The sequence below is a fragment of the Crinia signifera genome, chromosome 2 (genome assembly GCF_055691185.1).
Source record: "Crinia signifera chromosome 2, ASM5569118v1, whole genome shotgun sequence".
Classification (NCBI taxonomy): domain Eukaryota; kingdom Metazoa; phylum Chordata; class Amphibia; order Anura; family Myobatrachidae; genus Crinia; species Crinia signifera.
The window spans coordinates 269,378,737-269,400,329 of NC_139218.1; the positions used below are offsets into that span (position 1 = coordinate 269,378,737).

Here is a 21,593-nt window from a genome sequence, read left to right on the forward strand (position 1 = left end):
GGACTAGATCGCATTGCATCACATACGTTTTGCAATGCAATCTAGTACAAAAAGTATCTGCTGTCATGTACGCGGAGCATGCATCGCGTTGCACCTGTTAAATTGTAATGGGTATAGATGCCTTAAGACTGAAAATAATAAAACTTATACAAGTACAACACAAACCCTAAGCACAGGTCAACTTACACACAGAAACCACTCAGAAAATTGCACAAAACTCCACCAAACCACGAAACATGCTCCAGCACCTCATCTCACTTCTCCACGCCTAACTAAACCCACAAGGAGCTGGGGCGTGGTGGGGATATATATCTGTGAGAAGTTACTCCCATGTTTGGAATTTTTAACCAATCAAAACTGAGAAATCCAAATGCAAACACATCAGCCGTATTTGAACTTAAGTACGTGCGTATTTTTGGACGTCAAAATACATACGCTAACAATAGGAATATGCATGTAAAAATATGAATCCATACAAATGAATGTGACATCGGAGAATACCAATCGATGTAATTCATACGTAAATACAAATGGCATAGAATCAATTCTATTCAGAGTAAATTTCCCCGTGCCTTTTTGTTGCCTTTTCTTTTTCCCCAGCAGAACATGTAGGGACAGATTTACACATTTACAGACAAGTCCGTTTTGCACACAGGTCTTGTAACTTTTACACTACATGCTCCATAACTGAGCATAGGCAACTTTGGACAGTTTACATTTGATTCAAAGTCGTGAATGCATTGCATTGGGTTGTATCTAGACATCAATTAGTTGGTCACACGTGTTTCAAATGCTTGCAAATGGGTTGCATTCTATTTGAAACTGAGCATGTGCAGAAATAAAGTTGCGTACAACATTGATGCAGCCCCATATGTTGTAACTTATGTGTTCTTTTAATCCATACTCCATTCTCCTTACTTTCTTTTTTGCTTTGGTCCTTCAAATGACTTACAGTATTTTTTTGAAGTTTTTTTTTTACTATAAAAAATAAATAAATGTGCTGCTGTACTTTTTGTATAGCATTGTCTTATTTTCCATTATTGCTGCTAGAAAATCAGTTTCTATTCTTCTCTTCACTCATGGGTGGCTATAGCAGGTGTTCTGAAGACAACACCAAATACAAATCTGGTAAAAGTCCCCATACCTCCCATACTGTGGCTCAATCATATGCGGTCATTTCGCATATGATGTATCACATGCAACCCCATTCACAGCTACAGAATACATTAAACCCTTATTGCAGCACTGACAACCTCCGGATCTAATCCGATGTGCACACAACCGAACATCGGATCGAAATAAGTAAATGAAATACGATTTTACACTTTCAGGATTTATAAGCCCGATCCATCAAAATCGCTTAGAAAAAGGCCAAATAGTACTAGTGTATTCAGTGGCGGATTTGCCTAAACCAAACCCATTGTAAGCCGCTACCTAAACCTAACCCCTTCTATGTGCCTAACCTTAACCTTCCTCTCCCTGAAGCCTAAACCTAAGCTCCCTCTGGTAGTGACTATACCTAACCTCCCTTCCCGGGCCGCAGTCTATTCCAATGTAGCACTCCCGCATCCCTCGTGAACAATTACTGCTAATTACCACCAACTGCCAGGGATTAAACCACCAAACCAGAGCCATGGTTAATACCCAAAGCGTTAAGCCAGCTTTCGGCATCGGATGTGAGAACATGAAACAGAGAAGGAGGTGATAATAGGGTGAGGGCTTTTTTTCTATCTGCATAGCTCGCGCAGACACCTTATACTTATTTATCCTTTTTTTTTTTAATTTAATTTGTTAGTTACTTCATTTTCCAGTTAAATTATTATTATTTTTTATTATTCAAATTATTAAAAAAAATTTACAATAGTTTTTATTGAAGTTTTGTTCCGTTACTACGGAAAGGGTGGGGATACAGAAAAAAAAGAAAGAAGTAATGGAAGAGGATCAAGGAGTCACCTGGCTTAAACAGACATAATAATACATAAACACACAATAACTGTCTCAGACATTGGAACCATATTACAAACTGGTTCAATGGGCAGAAATATCAACAAAAATGAGCTAACATCCAGACATCTCCCAATAGGACATCATTAATCCGTTTCAAGCAAAGTATTAGCTCCCTCTCGGGTAGTTGAGTATACAGGCCAACTATACCACTTAACTAAAGGGGATTTTGCATTGAACGAGTAGCATAAATCTTGAGTCACCATTTCAAATGCTGCTGTGTTTTACGGATAATTTTGAGCAACAATGGAGGGGAGGCGTCTTTCCAATCTTGAGCTATTGTTGCCCTATTAGCTATAAAAATGTTTCAACACATAGCAATCTGCTAACGAGAGGAAAAATGTGGAAAAGAGCCATTGATTCTTGGAGAGTAATTTAGAGGCAAAAAGGAACACATCTCTCCAAAGGGGATAAATCTTAGAGCACGTCCAAAATATATGAAAGATGTCTCACACCTCTGAGCAATTTCGCCAGCAAAATTTAGAATGATTAGGTCAAATTTCCTGTAATTTGGCTGGTGTGAAATATAATCTATGGAAGAGTTGGAAGTGCTATTATTCAAATTATTATTTTTATTATGTTATTTTATTTATATCCCCATTAACTTACCCATTAGCACTTTATTCACCATTTCAGTTCTACAGTTATACATACAGATGGCCAGGATGCCGGCCGTCAGAATACTGACGCCGACATCCTGATGAAGGGAATCCCGACAGGCGTTAGGTAAGTATACTTAACTTCCCCACTGTTCCCCCCTTAACCCTCCCTTCCAGCAGCCTATACCCCCTCCCCAAAGCCTGACCCTAAATCTCTTTACTAGTGCCTAAACCATTGTAAGCCGCTACCTAAACCTAACCCCTTCTATGTGCCTAACACCGTAGACTAACCTTAACCTTCCTCTCCCTGTAGCCTAAACCTAAGTCCCTTCTGCTAGTGACTATACCTTACCCCCCTTCCCGGGCCGCATGCTTGGCACACTATTTTATTCTCCCACCACGCCCTAGTGGATAGTAGGGCATGAAATACTGCCTGTCGGCACATGTCGGCTCAAGAAACAGTGAAAAACCCCATTTAGAACTTTTGACTGTCGACCAAACCCCTGTCGACCCTATGACCCTGTTGACTTAACCCATATCGACCTAGACTCATGTTGACCTTCCTGCATGTCAACCTAGACACATGTCGACCTAATTACTGTCTAACAACTTGCTGGTGATCGACTGATTCACATCCGATTACAATTCTAAAAATCATTGTAATTAAACTTTTTTTGTTAAAAGATTAAGGATAATAATCTATATTTGTTTAATACTTTTAAATATTGTTCCCTATCAATTAGTGTTAATCAGCTCACATGAATAAATACAAATATGGAGTAATCACTAATGTATAGTAAATTAACAATTTGATTATTGCAAATCAGAGGTGTACAGATCTGTTACATATTAACTCTCGATTGCCTAGAGATTTGCAAGTAATTGGATTGCTAATCAGTCAGCATGTATTTTCTGCAAGGTGAAATATCAAGCAGGTTTAAAGAAAATCTATGGTAGATGTAGCAGCTTGTTATTTTTATTTTTTTCCTCAGAATGTCTACTGCCATATAGGTAATTTTGGGTGATAACAGATTTCTCTCTTCCTCCACAGTTTGGCTCCTGTCTTCGCATTGTTTGTGCCATTTTATTGTTCGGTGCCACGCGTGCCATTGGCTCACATATTTGGGTGGTTTCCAATAACCAACAAAACTTTGGTGTACATAGTAGGACTACAGGTACATTAATGTTCGTTTCAACTAGACTGTTTTCTTGAAGACATCCTTTCTTTTCCCTGATCAACCAATCATGTCATGTTTTTGGTTCTTGCAAAAGCAGTTATACAAGGTAGGCATTCAATTGATAGACCATGTCTAGGTCGACAATGACTAAGTTGACACCTAAAAAGGGTCAACATACCTTAGGTCGAAACAGCCAAAAGGTTGACGAGCATATGGTTGACATAGGCAAGGTCGACAGTCAAATTGTCGAATTGAGTTTTTCATGATTTAAAAAAAAAAAAAAAAAGTGTTTTTTCATACTTTACTATCCAAGTGGGCATAGAGTGGGAATGTAATAGTGTGCCAAGTGCAGTATGATTACATAGACACCAAAAAAAAAACCCTAAAAAACTCATGTTGACCTTTTGAATGTCGGTGTCGACTGAATCACTGTCAACGCAGTGACTGTTGAACTAGATATTGTCTATCATCTATACTATAACCGTTATACAATAGGGCATTTGTTGCCTACATGTGACTGGGTGCTTAAAATGTCCACCTGATGACTCTCTTTCTTCAGTTTTGATTGAATTACAAATTTGAAAAAACACAAATTTCGAGTAGATTAGAAAAACTGGGTCTTTCTCCCAGTGACTTTCATGTGGGAGAGTGGGGTCTGGGTCCGTTATACATAGCACAGAGTAAAGAATGGAGATAATTCCCTTTTATGAAGGGGAGAGCTATAGCAAATCCTCTCAAATGGAGTTAGGCTTCTAAAAACGTCAGTTTTAAGTAAAGAACCCATAAAAGAATGTAGTTGACAATATTCAAAGCATTTTGGGCGGGCTATGTGAAATTTATGAGAAATATTATCAAGTGAGGACCAAGAGTTATCCTCAATAAGATCTATACCAAATCTAGGTCAGGACTCTGGTACCAGGAGTCTGAATGTGCTATGGATCCTGGGGGGGAAGCAGGGTTATCCCAAAGAGGAACCGCATCCTACAGTATTTTAATCTATTGTCTGGCAGTCTTTGAAGGAATTATTCTTGAAAAGTAAGCAATTATCTGCCCGTCTGTTTATTCCGCCTTCCCGTTATAAATGTAAGGTTTTTTTCTTATTAAGCAATTTATTCGCTAATACTAAATTGAAAAAAACCCCATCTAAAACCAAGAAACAAATGTGTCTCAAGGTGATATCATGAGTAAGTACATTGGTGTAGTTGGTAACATTTACTGACTCTCATCCTTGGGGTCATAAATTCAATTTCTGACCGAGACACCATGTTTCATGAGTTTGTACAGTATGTCTTTCAAAGGTTTGCAGACGTGTCCTCCCACACAGCAAAAAGAATACTTATAGGTAGCTTGGAGTCAAAATACAACAAAATAGCCATGCCTAGTGTGTATTTGTGTCCATGTGATATTGAATATAGACTGTAAGCTCCACTATGGAAAGAACTGATGTGAATGACTGAAATAATCAATCTTAAGTACTGCTGAAAATGTGTGCACAAAATATCTGCTAATAAATACCATGTAATGGGGAGGATATATACTCAATTTAACTGGGGAAGCATTTTAATATTTCATTAACAAAGGGTCCTTTAACTGTGGAAATCTTTTTTAAATGTAGTGACTGTGATATATTGTTTTTATAGAAGTACCAGAGTTCAGAAAATGATTGTCTTTACTAGAAAGATGACTTCTGCAGTACTTAACTTTTTTTATTTGTCCTACCTAGCTTTTAACCTCAAGTCCGTCAATGCTGGTGGTTGCCTTTAGTGGCCTGGTAAGTAAGCAACTTTGTTTGCAATAGATTGTGCATGTGTATGTATAAAATCTGTTGGATTTTTCACTGATGGCCCTAATAAAGTAATGCATGTTTTGTAAGATAATTATGTTATGAGAACTGGTATCTTATTTTAAAGAGGTTAAATTCCTTATCCCCTAATGAGTCTGAACCACTGATGCTGAGAATATTCTTTAATGTAATAAGGCAATATATAAAGCTCATAGTGTTGTAAAATCTGTACTTTGAACAAATCTTAAAAGTAGGGTTTTGGTGGTGCTAATTGAAATGAGGTGCAGCTTCTCTAAAAACTGCAAGTACTTCAAAAATAACAGTTAAGGGAAAAAAGGTCATGTGTCACTTTAGATTATCAACTAGTTTTTTTTTTTGCATTAAGCTATACAGATGTGTCCGCATACTGTACATCTAGCCTCAGTATGCTATGTAGTGCGAGATGCCTGGCCTAAGTGGTCCTGTGCAATTTTGCTAATGTTTGACAAAAATGTCTTCTTTACAACATAGTATAACTAGGACACACAAGTGGCGGGAAATAGAGAGCACCAATTTATGTTGGACAGGTTCCAAATCCCTTATCTATTGTGAATACTTTTTACTGGCACACGTTTAAAAATGATGTTGTAAGGTGCAAAAGCACCACTGTTCAAGTGTGGTATATATACAGTTGACCATTTCATTAACACATATCCTCTGTTAAAATTAAACTTTATGCACCTTTAAAGATGTACCCCTGATGAAGTCTCATAAGATATGAAATGCATTGGGTGTATATGGAAAGACACAACACTGTGAGCCATGTCTCTCCATTGGAAGAGTTCTGGAAAATCTGTATTGGATGCACTTTTGGGGTGTATTTCAACAATAGTGTATGAATAAGCTGAAGTACTCTGTATACTATAATTGAAATATTGGTTTTAATAAAGAATTTGTATAACTAATGCTTAACATCAGTGGACCCCATTTCTCTGCAAGTACTACTATCACACCTATTAAGAACCTGGCAACTGTTAACACATTGGTTACCAAACTGTTTGCCTAGGCACCATGGGGTGCTGCAAGATATGTGCCTGGGGTTGGTGTTCCAGAATCAAATTACATTATTTATTGTCAAAGTAATAGGCAAATCCAGTGGTAATGGCTGCTAATCATAATACGTGGACAACCAGAAGCACAACTGTACACCACTATATAACTGAACTTAATAATGGTAATAAGAACAGATAGGCAATTTACTTCATTTGATATTTTCTCCAAATTTATGAATAAAGCACTTTTATCCTAGGGGTGCCACTGTCATAGACTGAACATAGGCTCACTGGTTTAGAGATCACCTGTCAACTAAACTCCTGCCTTTTTCACTGTAGCCAGGTATCACCTTTACCTTTAATAAAGCTGTACCTGGCTACAGTGAAACGTGTCAGGGTTAGAGACTCTGGACACCTACTGAGCACCTCACTGTATCCCATTTGGATCCGGACCAGCTGCCCACCTAAAGACCTTTTCCGCACACCTACTGCTGCTCCAACTTTTCTGACTCTCACTAATACAATCAATATAGAGGATACTGCTGCTATGCATTCCGAATTAGAATAATTCCCCAAGTTGTCGAACCATACTAACTATATCCCTCCAACTACAGACTGTCTTATTGGAGATTTGTTTGTGGACTTTATTTTTGGTGGCAAAGATAGGAACGCATCCTATGCACTTACCATCAGAGGTGTTTCATATATATCAGTTGATTTTATGTGCTTTTTATTACTAAATTACCTTTCATTTTTTAGTATCTCATTGGTGTATTAGCACTACTTTTTCTTCTTTTTTTCCTGTATATTTGTTTTGAGAGATTGCTCTTGCCCTTTATGTCGCTGCTTCACGTCACACCCCTTGTCAGCGCCCGGTCGGTTGCTTAGGCAACATCCATCTATCCAGGTTTAAGATACACAAGCTTATATAGGGGAGCATGAGAAAGCTGTGATCACAAACAGGTTAATTAAAAATATAACCTAAATATTCACAGATAGTTAGATATAGACACATGCTTTCTCACAATATTTAGAAAAATTATATATTATGTAACTGAGGATATTGCTGTATTAAAACAGGAAGAAACATTTCTGCAGAATTAGTTTTTTTTTCTGTTATTAGTTTTTTTTTCAAAAACCACATCTTCTTACATCTATTGTGCTTCACACAAGTAACAAGAATAGAAATAACAATGTGAAAACAGTGGGGCGCAGAATGATTATTATTTATTTATTTATTAACAGTTTCTAATCTAGCGCACCATATTCCATTGCACTTTACAATAGGAGACAGTGATACAACAAACTGGGTATTTACAGTCAAAGATATGAGGGCCCTGCTCGCAAGCTTACAATCTATAGGGAAATAGGCATTAATTTCACCAGAATGCAAAGGTTCCTGGTGTGCTGTATGATACTGTGACCCAGAAGGTTGGCCAGGGGTAAGGAGAAGGGAAAATGTGAAAAAGAAAGAGAGTTGATAGAGAGTTGATATGTTTGGACTGTACAGTGGGAATGTGATTAGATAGGAATGGTATGAAGGTTAAGTGGCTGGTTCTGGAATTTGATAAGCTTGCCTGAAGAATTGAATCTGTGTAAATCTGGGTCCACACAGTAGCAACAGGGTTTTGTTGCGACATCCCCGTCAGTCCGGATTGCCCTTCACACTGGAGCGATTTTATTGAAGGACAGAATGATCAATGTTCTGTCCCTCGTGTATGGCATCACTAATGATATTGTCAGGTTTGCTGACATCGTTGGAGACCATTGGCACACGCATAACGGGTATACACACTGCCCGATATGAGACAAACTGAGCGATATGTCATCTGATCTGGCAGATTGGAGCAACATATCATTCATTTTTTACCCAGCATAAGTGGGCATACCCAAAAACCGTGGGAGAAACTGTATCTCCCACACACACACCCACAGTTTCTCCAACAATATTTAGAGCTAGAGGTACACATTTTATACTGGTGTGAAATCCTCTTTATGAATCATTTAAAAAAAAAAGAATTCCGAGTGGTTGACAGAGAGATCCTTAGGTAGGCCATAAATCAGGACTATATTGTTCCAACCAGCCAGTTAGTGAATTTGGAGATGAAATTGGTCTAGTCCTGACAAAACAAAATGAATGGCTTGACTTAACTATTCAGGGTACAAGATTGTTTACATATAGTTTTGTTTTCTACAGGTATCTGGATTCATCTACAATAAGGATGTTCTGAATGTTCGGCACATACTGTGTGTCCCAAACATGGTTGCTGATATCGTTTCTAGAACTATTGATCCGGTATTCTCCTCCATTGAGCCGGTCAGTGAGGCCCATGTTGGGATGGGTGCGACAGTGGACATCCAGAGGCAACAGAGAATTGAGCTGCTTGATCAACAAATGATGTTTTCCCAAATCTCCCAGCTAGAAAGAAGGCGACAAGACCAGGTAATTTCTGAATACAGGATGTTTGATGATCAAGACCTTTTTAAATTAAAAAGTAACTATGTTTTAAAACTAACCTGTAAGGATAGAGATTGTACTGCTCTAAACATAAACCTCCTTACATATGTTTACTCCTCAGAAATAATTTTTAAATGTTTTCACATTGGCTCATCAAACAATAACATGTCCTCAAAACACTTGTTCATTAAGTCTTGTCTGTTACAATATAGTAAGTCCTAGCTGCAAAAAAGGTTCCTGACTCATTGTACCTATCTGAATAACGATGTTGGTGTCACTGCGCTGGCCTTTATCATTCTGTGATTTTGCAGGAAACAACTACTACTTTCTTAGTGCAGTTAAAACCACAGAGATCCTGTTACAATTTTTGCATATTTTTTTCATGCATATAACAAGATACTGATTGTGTTTCTACTCTCAAGTCAAAACCTTAAAACCCTATTCATTTAAATGGATGGATACTACACCATAGTGGCTTTGTGTTCATAGAACAATGAATAGGCACATATGTATGTCAAAATAAATAGTCTAACAAAAAGACCTGGATGATGTAAAGGTTTTATGATATAATGTGGGTATCCATTTAGCAGTGAAAAAAGTATTTACCCTATTTTTTGCGATTTTCCAACATTTTTTTTACAGACTGTCCTATTAGGGCACCCGAAATTTTTAGATTTTTGGGCCATGAATGGTTTTGGGGATTTTGGTTTGCCTGATAAGCAGCCGTTTGTGATATCTTTTCGGGGCTAATTGAAAATCTATTATGCAATGGATTATGCAGTGATGCCGAGAGGGGACGAGCTACTACTTTTTACCCAGGCCTGGGTCTGATGGAGGGGACCGGGTCCGTCTTCCCCCTCCCGCATTGCAGGAAACCAGACAGTCAGTGAGACAGCAGCCTGTCATGTCTCTGTGTGTGCACGCAGGATCCCTCCCTCTCACCCACCTGTTCTGTCCGCACAAATATTTTTTCACAGGGGCATGGCCTATGGTGACCACGCCCCCTCCTGGAGACCATGCCCCCTTCATTTTACAGAGACCCTTAATGTGTATATTGTATGCACATACACCTATCCTCAAATCGCAGTAAATAGCCTCATTCAGGGCCGCCGACAGGGGGGTGCCGTGGGTACAGTTGTCCCGGGCCCCGGCCTCTGGAGGGGCCAGGGCAGCTGCCCATAGCGGCATGGCTCACCCCCACACCCGCACCCTGCCTCCGGGTCTCCCCCGCCCGGCAGACCCCAGCCAGGCACACACAATATACAGTGCAGCCTGCAGAGCCTAGGACACAGAGGGGCTCGGCGCTCTGCAGGCTGCACTGTGCAGTGTGCGCTCCGGACAGTGAAGGAGGGAGACAAAGATACAACTGTCGCCGCCGCTGCTGCTGGATGCTGGTAAGTAATGGGGGTGGGGTGCACGTGGGTGTGGGCGGGGGGTGGCACTGTGCCGCTGGGGGCCTGGACTGAAGGTCAGTCCCGTGCCCCAACATTTCTAGGGAAATGGGGGCAGGTATGAATTACCCCCTAAATTTGTACCACCAAAGTTTTAAATGAAGATAATTAATAAGACAGACACGCAGACATGCAGATCTAGGGATTACTAACAGAATGTATAACTTGCACTCACTCTGAGTAATACTAGCTATGCTAATGCTGAGTAATGCTACAGTAGTTAGCCACATGGTGTCAATCAACAACACACAAAAGCCCACTTTGGTGGTAGTAGCGGTAACATTACAATATAAGGCATTTGTGCTTAATAAGCTTATAAAGGGTGCCCATAAAGGAGTGTTCTGTCAGGATTGTGAACAATGGCCTGAACCTGCTGCTACTCAGCCTACCGTGTTGCAGGATTTAATGGGGGATTTAATGGGCTGGATAAAAAAGTCCTTCGTCTCTAAGGAGAAAATCCTGCAGAAGATGAAAAGATCCAGTTCACAGGCGGGCTTCAGTTATGAGGAGTCGGTGCCATTAGAGGAGTTGTTCAATGAAAGGGATGTGATGTCTTTTGCAAAGAAATGAAAAAAGAACCTCAATCCAATAGACAATGATGCCTCAAATTTTATAAAGGAACAAGATTTTATATATATATTAAAGGGTGTGGGTTGTTAGGTCTACACCAACTAGGTTGACAATCATTGGGTCGACATGGGCAATGTCGACAGTCAAAAGGTCGACATGGGTTTTTTCACTTATTTAAATCCGAATGTCGACATGGACACAGTTTGAAGTGCACCACATACCCTCGCTTTACTCACAATGCTTGGATGGTAGGGCATGAAATACTGCCTATCGGCACATGTCGGCTCGCAAAACAGTGAAAAACCCCATGTCGACCTTTTGACTGTCGACCTAGACCCATGTCGACCTAAGCCCATGTCGACCTTGCTGCCTGTCAACCTAGAGGTGTCGACCCAATGCTTGTCGACCTAGTTGGTGTAGACCTAATGACCGTATCCCATATAAAATAAACAAGTACTTCCCTGTTTATATGTTCAGTCAAAAATTCAACTCCGTTCCAACAACTTTCAATGAGGAATATGAAATGACAAAAAACAGAAAAGGTGCACATCTCCTTGTGTAGTACTGTTTTCAATGTGTGTTTCTTAGATGCAAAGATTTTTTTAGACCATATGTAAAGGAAATAATTATGGGGTATTACCCCCTTCCTATACACTCACAAGAATGTTAAAGTGCTCGTGCCTATTACACCAACTAGGTGTCCCAATAACCACCGTGGAATTAATAAATCGGTGGCAACCCCCTAAGCCAGTGGTTCCCAAACTGTGTGCCTAGGCTCCCTGGGGTGCCTCAGAACACTTGCAGGGGTGCCTTGGGTTGTTGGACCAGGATCAATTAATATTATTTATGGTCAATGTACCAGGCAAAACCAATGCTTGTGGCTGCCAATCATAATATATGTGGACAAACAGGAGCAAATCCTTTCCCTCACCACATAACTGTGACATATAAACACAATGCACTTACTTTAATATTTTTTTTCTGAATTTCTCGATAAGAAGCATTTGGCCTAGGGGTGCCTTGAAAATATTTTGATGCTCTAGGGCGCCGTGATTCAAAAAAGTTTGGGAACCCCTGCCCTAAGCCATTTACTCACAAACCAGTTGGACACCAAAGCGTCCTCTCTAGAGCTGGTACGGTATCTGGTGATGACCACGAATGCAAGCATGACCGTCTGGGCGCATATTGCCCAGTTCACCACGCAGGGGGTCTGGACTCCGGAAGAAAGCTTGTTGTCATCCAACCATCGGCACATGCAAAAGGTTGACATACCTTATGTTGATATGGTGAAAAGGTCAACACATACTATAGGTTGATATGGAAATTTTTTTGGTAATTTTTCCCCAGAACAGGTGTTATTTCATATGTCATTCTCCAAATGGACTAGACATAGAGGGCGACTATGACTATAATAGTGTACCGAGCATAGCGTAGCATGGCCAGTGAAGCAGTACACTTATACAGTGTCCATGTCTACTAGATTGTAAGCTCTTCAGAGCAGGGCCCTCTTCCCTCCTGTTGTCAAAGCCCTCTTCTCTTCACATCTCACTCACAGCCGTCCCATACTCAAACACTCAGCGACCATCTTTGTCCGCATACTCATCTCTATCTTTGGCCACCAGCCTCTAGTAGCACATTGGTCAAGTCCTCACTACTTACATTTAAGCTGTAATGTGTATTGAAGTATGGCATTAATTTTACCTGTAATCTATGTTGTTATTCATTTACTTTAATGTTAGGTTTGTCTTCCTGTATTTTCATTTGTATGGCGCTGCGAAACACTTGTGGCGCCTTATAAGTAAAATTATAATAATAATGTCGATGTAAGTTGACATAGATACCAAAAAAATTTGAAAAACTCATGTTTTCATGCTGACATTTCCACGTCGACCTATTGCTTGTGTCGACCTTTCAACCATGTCAACCTAAGCTGTGTCAACCTTTTTAAGGTGTCAACCTATGGCCTGTCAACCAATATTGTCCGACTTATTGACTGTCAACCTTAATTTTGTTGACCCTATAACCCGTAGCCCTCCTATGTTTTTAATTATCTTTCTGCAACTCAGATCAATTATACTTCAGAAATGTATGCAAATCTTCAGTTATTTAAATATGCGTATATAAATATTCTGGAATCTCCAGGATCATATTCCCTTATTTAAATTAGATATACAGATCATTATCATAATCAAGGCATGATTAGAAAAGATCTCTGAAATTTCACTGTCAATTGCCTCCAAAACTAATCTGTCTGCAATAAGAATATGATCTAGACGTGAAAAAGATCTATGTGTTTTTATTTGACGTTTTTCATATTTTCAGTGGCTTTTGCTAGTGTGATCCATTGCACATTTTTTTTTAGATAATCTCCAATTTATATATAGTAATATATTCCAGTGTTTTTAGAGTGTATCATATGTTCATCTCTTAATATTTTGGTAATAAAGGTATATAGGTTTTGTTCTCTTTGTTTTCACTAATATTTTCCCCATATCCAATAATAAGAAATAGTCTCCAAAATTTCCTAGAACAGGAGAAGGTGATAAGTAAGGCTCAGCATGGGTTTGTCAAAAATAGATCATGTCAGACTAATTTAATTAGCTTCTATGACGAAGTGAGTAGGGAAATCTTAGGGAAATCTGTTGATGTAATACTGCTTGATTTCGCTAAAGCTTTTGACATGGTGCCGCATCAAAGGTTATTAATAAAACTAGGTAATTTAGGGTTAGGAGCTAAAATTTGTAATTGGATTAAATAACTGGTTACACAATCTGGGACAGAGAGTAGTGGTAAATGGCATACATTCCAGCTGGGGTAAGGGCCAAGAGGAGTACCGCAAGGTTCAATATTGGGACCCACCTTGTTTAATATATGCATTAATGATATAGGAAGTGACATAGGGAGTAAAATTGTAATATCTGCGGATGACATGAAATTGAGTAATGAAATTAACTCAGGAGAGGATGACACACTGCAACGTGACTTAATTAAACCCGGAAAGGTGGGCAAAAAGGTGCCTTTACTGTGCGACTCCTTTCCACATGATATCTGCCTGCTCTAAGCGTAAGGAAAAACTCCACCTCCTAGCCAATCAAGGAGAGGGTCGTCTAGGAGTGATTAAAACCTTTTCATCTTCGTCCGATTGTATTCTACCAGTGTCTCTACAAGTTGGCCAGCATTTCAAGACTCTGCCCTTCTAGATTCTGAAGCGCTGGGAACTTTGAAATGGCTGAACTGGTCTAGCAGTGGGCGTTACCCACTGAGCCTCTTCCTAATGCTGTTCATCTTACTGCTGTGGATGGCAGTAGGATTTCTGATGCAACAGTTACCCTCCGAACTCTGCCTCTTCAAGTTAAAGTTGGGGTTCTGCATAATGAACTTTTGTTGTTTCTTGTGATACCTGGAGCCACACATCCACTGGTTCTGCACTTGCCCTGGCTCCGCCTCCACAACCCTCAGATTAATTGGGGGACTTCGCAGATTACCACCTGGGGTCCTTCCTGCTCAAGTACCTGTCACCAAAAGGCACTCCCAGCTCACAAAGCTACCGCAGAAGCAGTAGATCTTACCTCCTCAAAGACCACGAGCCTCATAGATCTCTTATTTGGTAAAATTCTTCCGGCCGGGAAGTCGTATGTACCCGTTATATATTCCAGAAATGTAGTCCATGGTTGGGCACATCAAGGGAGACCCTGCCAAGGAGTTTATCCACCCTACTACGTCTCCTGCTTCGAATGAGGGATTCCGATGCAAGTTGTGCCGCAGGCTCTCAGTGAAGGAACGTGAGTGTCGCAGTAGGCACCATCTCTTTCTATTGTGTAGGTTCAGATCATCTTATTGAAAGTTGTTCTATACGCAGACCCAAAGGAAAGTCTACTCCGCAAAGAAATTCCTCGTCTCCTATGTTTCGCCTTCTGGACAAGGAGAGCATCAAAGGCTTCAGAAAGAAGTTGAAGAATATGGTTATGAGTCACCTGAAAGTTCAAAGCGCTATAATAAACAAATATAAAGTGAATGTGACAAAAAATGTGCTAAAAATGGAGAAAGGTACTTCCCTTTTAAGTATCCATATCATCCAGGGCATAAATGTGTCCAAAAAGCTTTGAGGAAATGTCTCACAGGGCAGAGTTCAAACAGTCCCATACCCAGTTGATATTCCCGATGGGGGGGAGTCTTGAAAAAGGCTCCAAGTGAGCCGAAACGCGTTGACCAGGGGACCTTGTTTTTTCTGCATCCTGAAGCCCACCAGAACCACGGAGGTCATTTTTGGATTCTAACACCATTCACTTTGTCTGGACCGTTGCCTCCTGGTTTTTGGGGCTCAGCCTGCTTTTTTTTTTGTTTTTTAGAATTGTTCTTTTACATTGTCCATTTTTATAACGTTTTTGGGAATTTTTAGCCCTACTATGGGCTTTGTGTAATAAATATTTTTTTTATATACACCTACTCTTCTTTTTCTGGGGGTTTTCAAATGTACCCCACATCTGAGGATTAAAGATATAAGAAGCCTAAAAGCAAAGATACCAAGATGTGCTTGGTTCCTGCTTCTGACACAGTGAGTGTGGTACGCCATCTGTGTGTGTCCTGATCCCTAAAAAGATACCTTTATAAGTGTTTCCACATTCATTTGGATGTGAGTAAAGACATCTTTTCTGGTCCTTCATGAGTTGTGATCACTTATACAGCCCAAATAAAGATACCTTTATAGGAGTATCCCCTCTTTTTGAGAGAGAGTAGGGGTACGCTCTCTTAGAATAAATATCTACAAAAAAGATACATTTTATAAGCCTGTAAAATCGTGTATGCATGTGAGTAGAGGTATGCCCCTGTAAGTCTCTGATGACTACTATACGGAAAAGAAACCTTTATATGTTTTAATCACATCCTTTACGTGTGAGTGGGGTATGCTATTTGATGTACAGCTAAAGAGCAAAAAAGAATAATAACAGGATCACCAGTGTGACTTTATTTTTGACATATTGTTATTTCTTATATCTCCCTCCATCAGGAATATCAACTGGATATGGGACTGTTTGAACTCTGCCCTCTGAAACATTTCCTCAAAGCTTTTTGGACACATTTATGCCCTGGATGATATGGATACTTAAAAGGGGAAGTACCTTTCTCCATTTTTAGCACATTTTTTGTCACATTCACTTTATATTTGTTTATTATAGCACTTTGAACTTTCAGATGACTCATAACCATACTCTTCCATTTCTGCTCAGGACTGCAGGTGTCAGTCCTTTGAGTACCCTGATCACTCAAAGTCGCTAAAGCGCAAACTTTCAGTTACATTTACTTTTTAAACTATTCAGAAAGAAGTTGTCCAAAAAGGGGCATTTTTTACTTTGCTTCTACCAAGCATCGGTTCTGCCATCTCCTGGCAGATAATCTAGTGTTCACATTCAAGAAGTGGCATCGGAGTCATCCAGTTTGTTAACCTCAAGTGGGTTACTGGTGTCGCAAACTTCTAAAAGGACTCTCAGCAATGGTTTCCCAAAAGGAGTATCCAGGACCAAGTTCCCAAGTGGGAATTTGAGTCACAAGCAAAGCTATGAACTCTTGCTTGTCAGCTACTCTAAGTGCTTCCAGCACAGTCCAGCTTCCAGTTGGATTATCTGAACATTTTGCAGTCTCTGGATTCAATCCGGTGTTACCCGTAGGTCCACAGACTTCCCCATTTCCAGTCAAAAATACTTCTGTTAGCCACGATGACTATGATTCTATGCCTTTTCCTAGTGGTCCTCTTCGACCTAGCCAAGTTTTCCTTCAGGACGGAAGTCATCCTCACTATCGTGTCAGATGGAATGAGAATTTTGTTTATATTGATGATGGATGGTCCACCTGTTCTGACGAGGCAGAATTGTGACTTTTCTTAAAGTTTCCTAAGGTGTCCGGAGGCCACCCTGAAGGAGGGGGTACTGTCACAACCCTGCCTGATTCCTGTGTATCTGGACTGTCATGTCTGCTATTCACTTCTGTGTATTCCAGCCACCTGCAATTAGACTGCAATCATTCTTCATAGAGAGACTATGCTTGCTAGTAATTAACACCTTTGGTAGGCTGTATGAGATCTTCTGCTGCCAATTATGTGTAGTCTGGTTCCCTGTCATAATTGCCCAGCCAATCACGGCTTCTCAGTGGATATATGTATGCTGGGAAATCCATGACAGATTGCTAGTGCTTCAATTGACTCCTGTTGGTACAGTTGTGTCTCTCTGCTGCAGTGTGTTCTGTTCCAGGTATTCCAGCTCCTGTGATCCAGTGTCCAGTCTAGGACTCACCTCAGCAGTGCTTTGCCTAGCTCCAAGTTGATGTTCTGACCATCGTTCCACATTCCAGTCGATGTCCCAGCCATCGTTTCCAGTCTATGTTCCAACCATCGTTCCGCATTCCAAGTCGATGTTGTGACCATCGTTCGCAGTTAATGTTTCAACCATCGTTCAGCATTTCCAAGTCATCGGTAGTTCAAGAAAAGTAACGTATTGCCCTCTTGTTTGGTTGTTGGCTTGTAGCCATTTATGGACTTAATCAGTGCGCTGCGCTGCAACTTGAACTCCTGTCTTCCATAATTATTGCATACATTACTATTTATCAGTTGCCAAGTACAATCATCTGTTTACCATCTGCCACAATAAATCTGGTTGTACTTTTTCCACTGCCTGCTTCCTGTCTCTTGGTGCACTATGGTGCTGTTAATGTACAAGGGTCTACTCAAGCCACCCCGATTCATACATCGGTCAGAGCCTACGCCTGAGGCCTTTGTCACCTTGACTCAGACCCCAGACTTGACAGGGTGGTTACAGCAACTACTGTTAATGAATATAAATCAAAACTGGATACATTTTTTGCCACTAGGGAAATCCTATAGATATGATTTACTCAAGTCAGTAGTTACAAGACAAATAGGTTGAACTCGATGGACTAAAATCTTTTTTCAGCCTCAATTACTATTTTACTATGTTACTATATTATATACCAGTAAATCGTTTTCTGAAGTGTAGTGAATCTGCCCATAGTATCCAATCAGTTTGTACTTAGCATTGTATAGGATGCACTTGATAAATGCTAGGTAGAAGCATATTGCTATAGAGAACTTATCTACTCTAAAACTTCTCCTAAGACTTCAATTGTTCTTGTACTGCTCCAAAACATTTGGGATTAAGGCTTCCCTTTTATATGAATCTGAATGACAGACATGCATATGTAGCAATATTCTGACTAAACTAACTCAATTACAATTGTATTTAATGAGGAAGTTGCATTATCAGACTTCCTTATATTTCTCTTGATGTAAATACCCACGGTCAAACATTATAAAAACAAATGAAGTCTAGGTTTAGAAAGACCAATAATTTCATACTGTAGTAACCTGAAACAATAATGTTTTATAATAAAAATATATATACACAGATGGAGCCCCTCTCATTCAGCCCCAGCGCTCGCCAGAATGTCCCCGCTGGCGAGCGCTGGCTGAGAAGAGACTCCATTCACTCGGTGGCTTGGTGGTGGAACCCTGCCCGTCCCTGCTTCAGGGAGATGGGCGGGGGGGGGGGGGGGCGGGGCGGGAATGCAGCGGACGGCAGCTGGGAGCTCTGTCGGAACGGGGTGCACAAGCATCACGTGCGCGTGCGCCCCCTTCTAACAGATTGCGGGTGCTGGCGTTTCTACCGCCAGTCCCCGCAAGAGCTAGAGGCGCTCCATCTGTATATGTTCTGTTTTGTTTTTTAAAGAATACAAATAAAAATTGGTACACAAATGAGGGGACATCCTTAAACACATGAGAAAGAATGGAACATAACAGTGTTGATGTGAGGTTGATTTGTTGATCAAAAATGATGTGAGGAGTCTAATATAACAGACAACTCAACAGATTTTTCAGACTCCTTGAATCACTGACTGAGATTAGAAAAGTCATCAACTTAATGGTTAGCAACATGGAGTCGCGACCCCATGCTGAGAAGGTCAGGACCCACAGTTTGAGAACCGCTGCACTAAGGCATGGAGGGATTGTGGTACACAGATACTGTGTCCATGTCGACTTACGTCGAGCTTCGGTACAAAACAAAGTGAAATACTCATGTCGACATTTTGACTGTTGACCTTCACATGATCAACCTAATGCTTGTGTCGGCCTTAGCCATGTTGGCCTATTACATGTGTCGACCTAAGCCCTGTCACCCTTTATAGTGTTGTCCCAATGACCCATACCCATACAAATTTCTCAAGCATAATGTCTATTGCTTCCTTTGTTTTGGATAAATTGATTCCCCTAGCTATTGGGAATTGTGAGTACGAGAGGCCTTTGCGGAGTAGTAACGAATGGAAACTCTTGTGTTGTCACAATGCCTTTCTGTCCATGCTTTTGACATATAGAGATGTCTCTAGCTTTCCATCAGTGGATGTTATTACAACATCCAAATAAAGGATATAGGCCCTTATTCTGATCGGTGCGGCCGGATTCGAATATGCGGCCAGCACCGTGCGTCCTAAACCCCGCCTTCCAAACGGATCGCCAACTCCGTCCGTACGCGGTAAGAAGCTGTCCGAACGGACCGCACGTGTATTTCTCATGAATACACCTCCTCCATCTCAGGGAACCTCCCCCATCATTCGATGGTCGCAGAACATCGAATGCAGGGCCGAGTGGTCCGCCAGCTCCCGCAACCTCAGACCACACGGGCATTTCTCCGTGCAAAAGCAGGGATCTGGGCGGGCAGCTGACATCCGGCAATGTCATATGTCCGCCCCCTACGCGTGCGTCACGGCCGCATTACCATACGTACGCCCAGCGTTTTCATGGGAACGCCCATGAAACGCGGGGTGTAAACATATGGTAATGAGCCCAAACAGCCCTTCACACCCCTCTCCACCCCCTGTTCGTAGTGTACACATTTCATGCGGAATGTGGCCGTACGCCTCTGCACATGCGCAGACACAAAACATCGGCGGCACGAACGCACGCGGATATTACCGCACCAACCAGAATAAGGGCCATAGTGAGAATGGTGTGATCTGTGCATGGTTCTGTCCAAAAAATTGTGTGAAAGTGATTTTTGTTTTTAAAAAGGGCGTAGTGCCCCCCAGCATAACCAGGGGACAAAAAAATAAGGTTCCTTATTATTTTGGAATCAGCACCGGGCTCCAACAGCCAGAAGTGTAATGCCACAGCCAGGGACACAAGGTCCCCATGCCAAAACATTAACACAGTGGCTGGTTAGCCCTAGCCAGAGTCACTGGGGGATTGGAAACCCCCCAGTCCCAGCAAGCGTCCCCTACATACAGGGACTTGGAGAATCACTAGTTCTAGCATGCGGGGCATTTAAGGACCCACTGTTTAAGGTGGGTGAAAAAAACTTCTAAAATCGAGAAGGGAGTGTTATTGCCGCCCCCCACCTCCGCAGCAGCAGCACAAATATACAGCATGTGCTCACGCTGTCAGTGAGACGCTCATGCTGAGCCTGCTGTCAACACAGGAGGGATGGAGAGGAAAGGTATAGGGGAGTTGGACCAGGGCCCCCGCCGGGCCCCTCCAGCAAGCCCGGGCCCGGTTAATTAGTACCCACTGACCTACCCCCTCTTGGCGGCCCTGCACATTATACACGTTGAATAGCAGGGGAGTGCAGGCTGCTTGGTTCCATATAAATATATATATATATACTGCATTACCAGTCTTGATACTCAAATAAGCAGCAGGGCAGCAGTTAGGCACCTTTGTGGGCAATGAGAAGGAGATGATTGTATAAGTGAGGGACTCAAAAGTACATGAGGGAAAAGGGATCCAGCTCATGAGGGGAGGGGTAGACAGACATGTGACACAGAGGGAAGAAAAATTGAACAAAGAGTATTGTGCATAGGGTTAATGTGAGAGCTGGAATGCTATGATAAAGTGTATCTTGAGAGCCAATTTGAAGCTTTGTAGAGAGCTGGAGAGTTTGATAACAACTCTCCATCCCTCAGAATATATGTTTTGTATTTACAATGCACCCCACATGCCTTTACACCACCTTTAAAAACACGTCCCCATGTTCCTCTTTCACATACTGTAAACCCATTATGCCATAAATGTCTTAGGAGACCACAGATGATACTGTACATGTATTGCAAAACCCTTTCTAGTCTTACCCAGTTGCCTACTTAGTCACCTTGGGGATATCTGCTGCCGTCACACTTTTCTTTATGGGATGCCTAGCACTTATTCAGTGGCATTCACAGCAGGAGAATACAGCTGTGTTTTGCTGGGGACTGCAGGTGTATTCTAACCGATCTGCTGGTGAGTCAGTATGTCAATGATTCTGAACTCCTCATGCTTACTATCATTTATTTAGAATAAGCAGTCAGTTATGCACACAATAGAGGGCATGGTCATGCAACATGGGACTTAATTGCTCCTTAAGCACACTGGCAATTCTTGTCCCCTTCAAAGAAGAGTACTTAAAGCTGTGCACAGCAGGGTAGTAGTGCTTGCCATCCATTCACTACTGCACAGCTATGCAAAGCACTCATGAACAGGGAA

The 21,593-nt window shown here is 41.2% G+C and overlaps 1 protein-coding gene across 3 annotated transcripts in view; it reads left to right on the top strand.

Annotated features, from left to right (window-relative positions):
- The window catches only part of UBAC2 (UBA domain containing 2), a 121,791-nt gene that overhangs the window by 94,578 nt on the left and 5,620 nt on the right, over window positions 1-21,593 (top strand). For 2 of the 3 annotated variants that reach the window (XM_083168614.1, XM_083168615.1), the window contains exons 6-8: window positions 3,655-3,778; window positions 5,505-5,552; window positions 8,793-9,038. In XM_083168614.1, the coding sequence (XP_083024740.1) occupies window positions 3,655-3,778; window positions 5,505-5,552; window positions 8,793-9,038 (418 nt within the window). Of the gene's footprint in view, window positions 1-3,654; window positions 3,779-5,504; window positions 5,553-8,792; window positions 9,039-16,082; window positions 18,601-21,593 lie in introns of those variants that run through there. The other variant, XM_083168616.1, reaches the window with a different exon arrangement.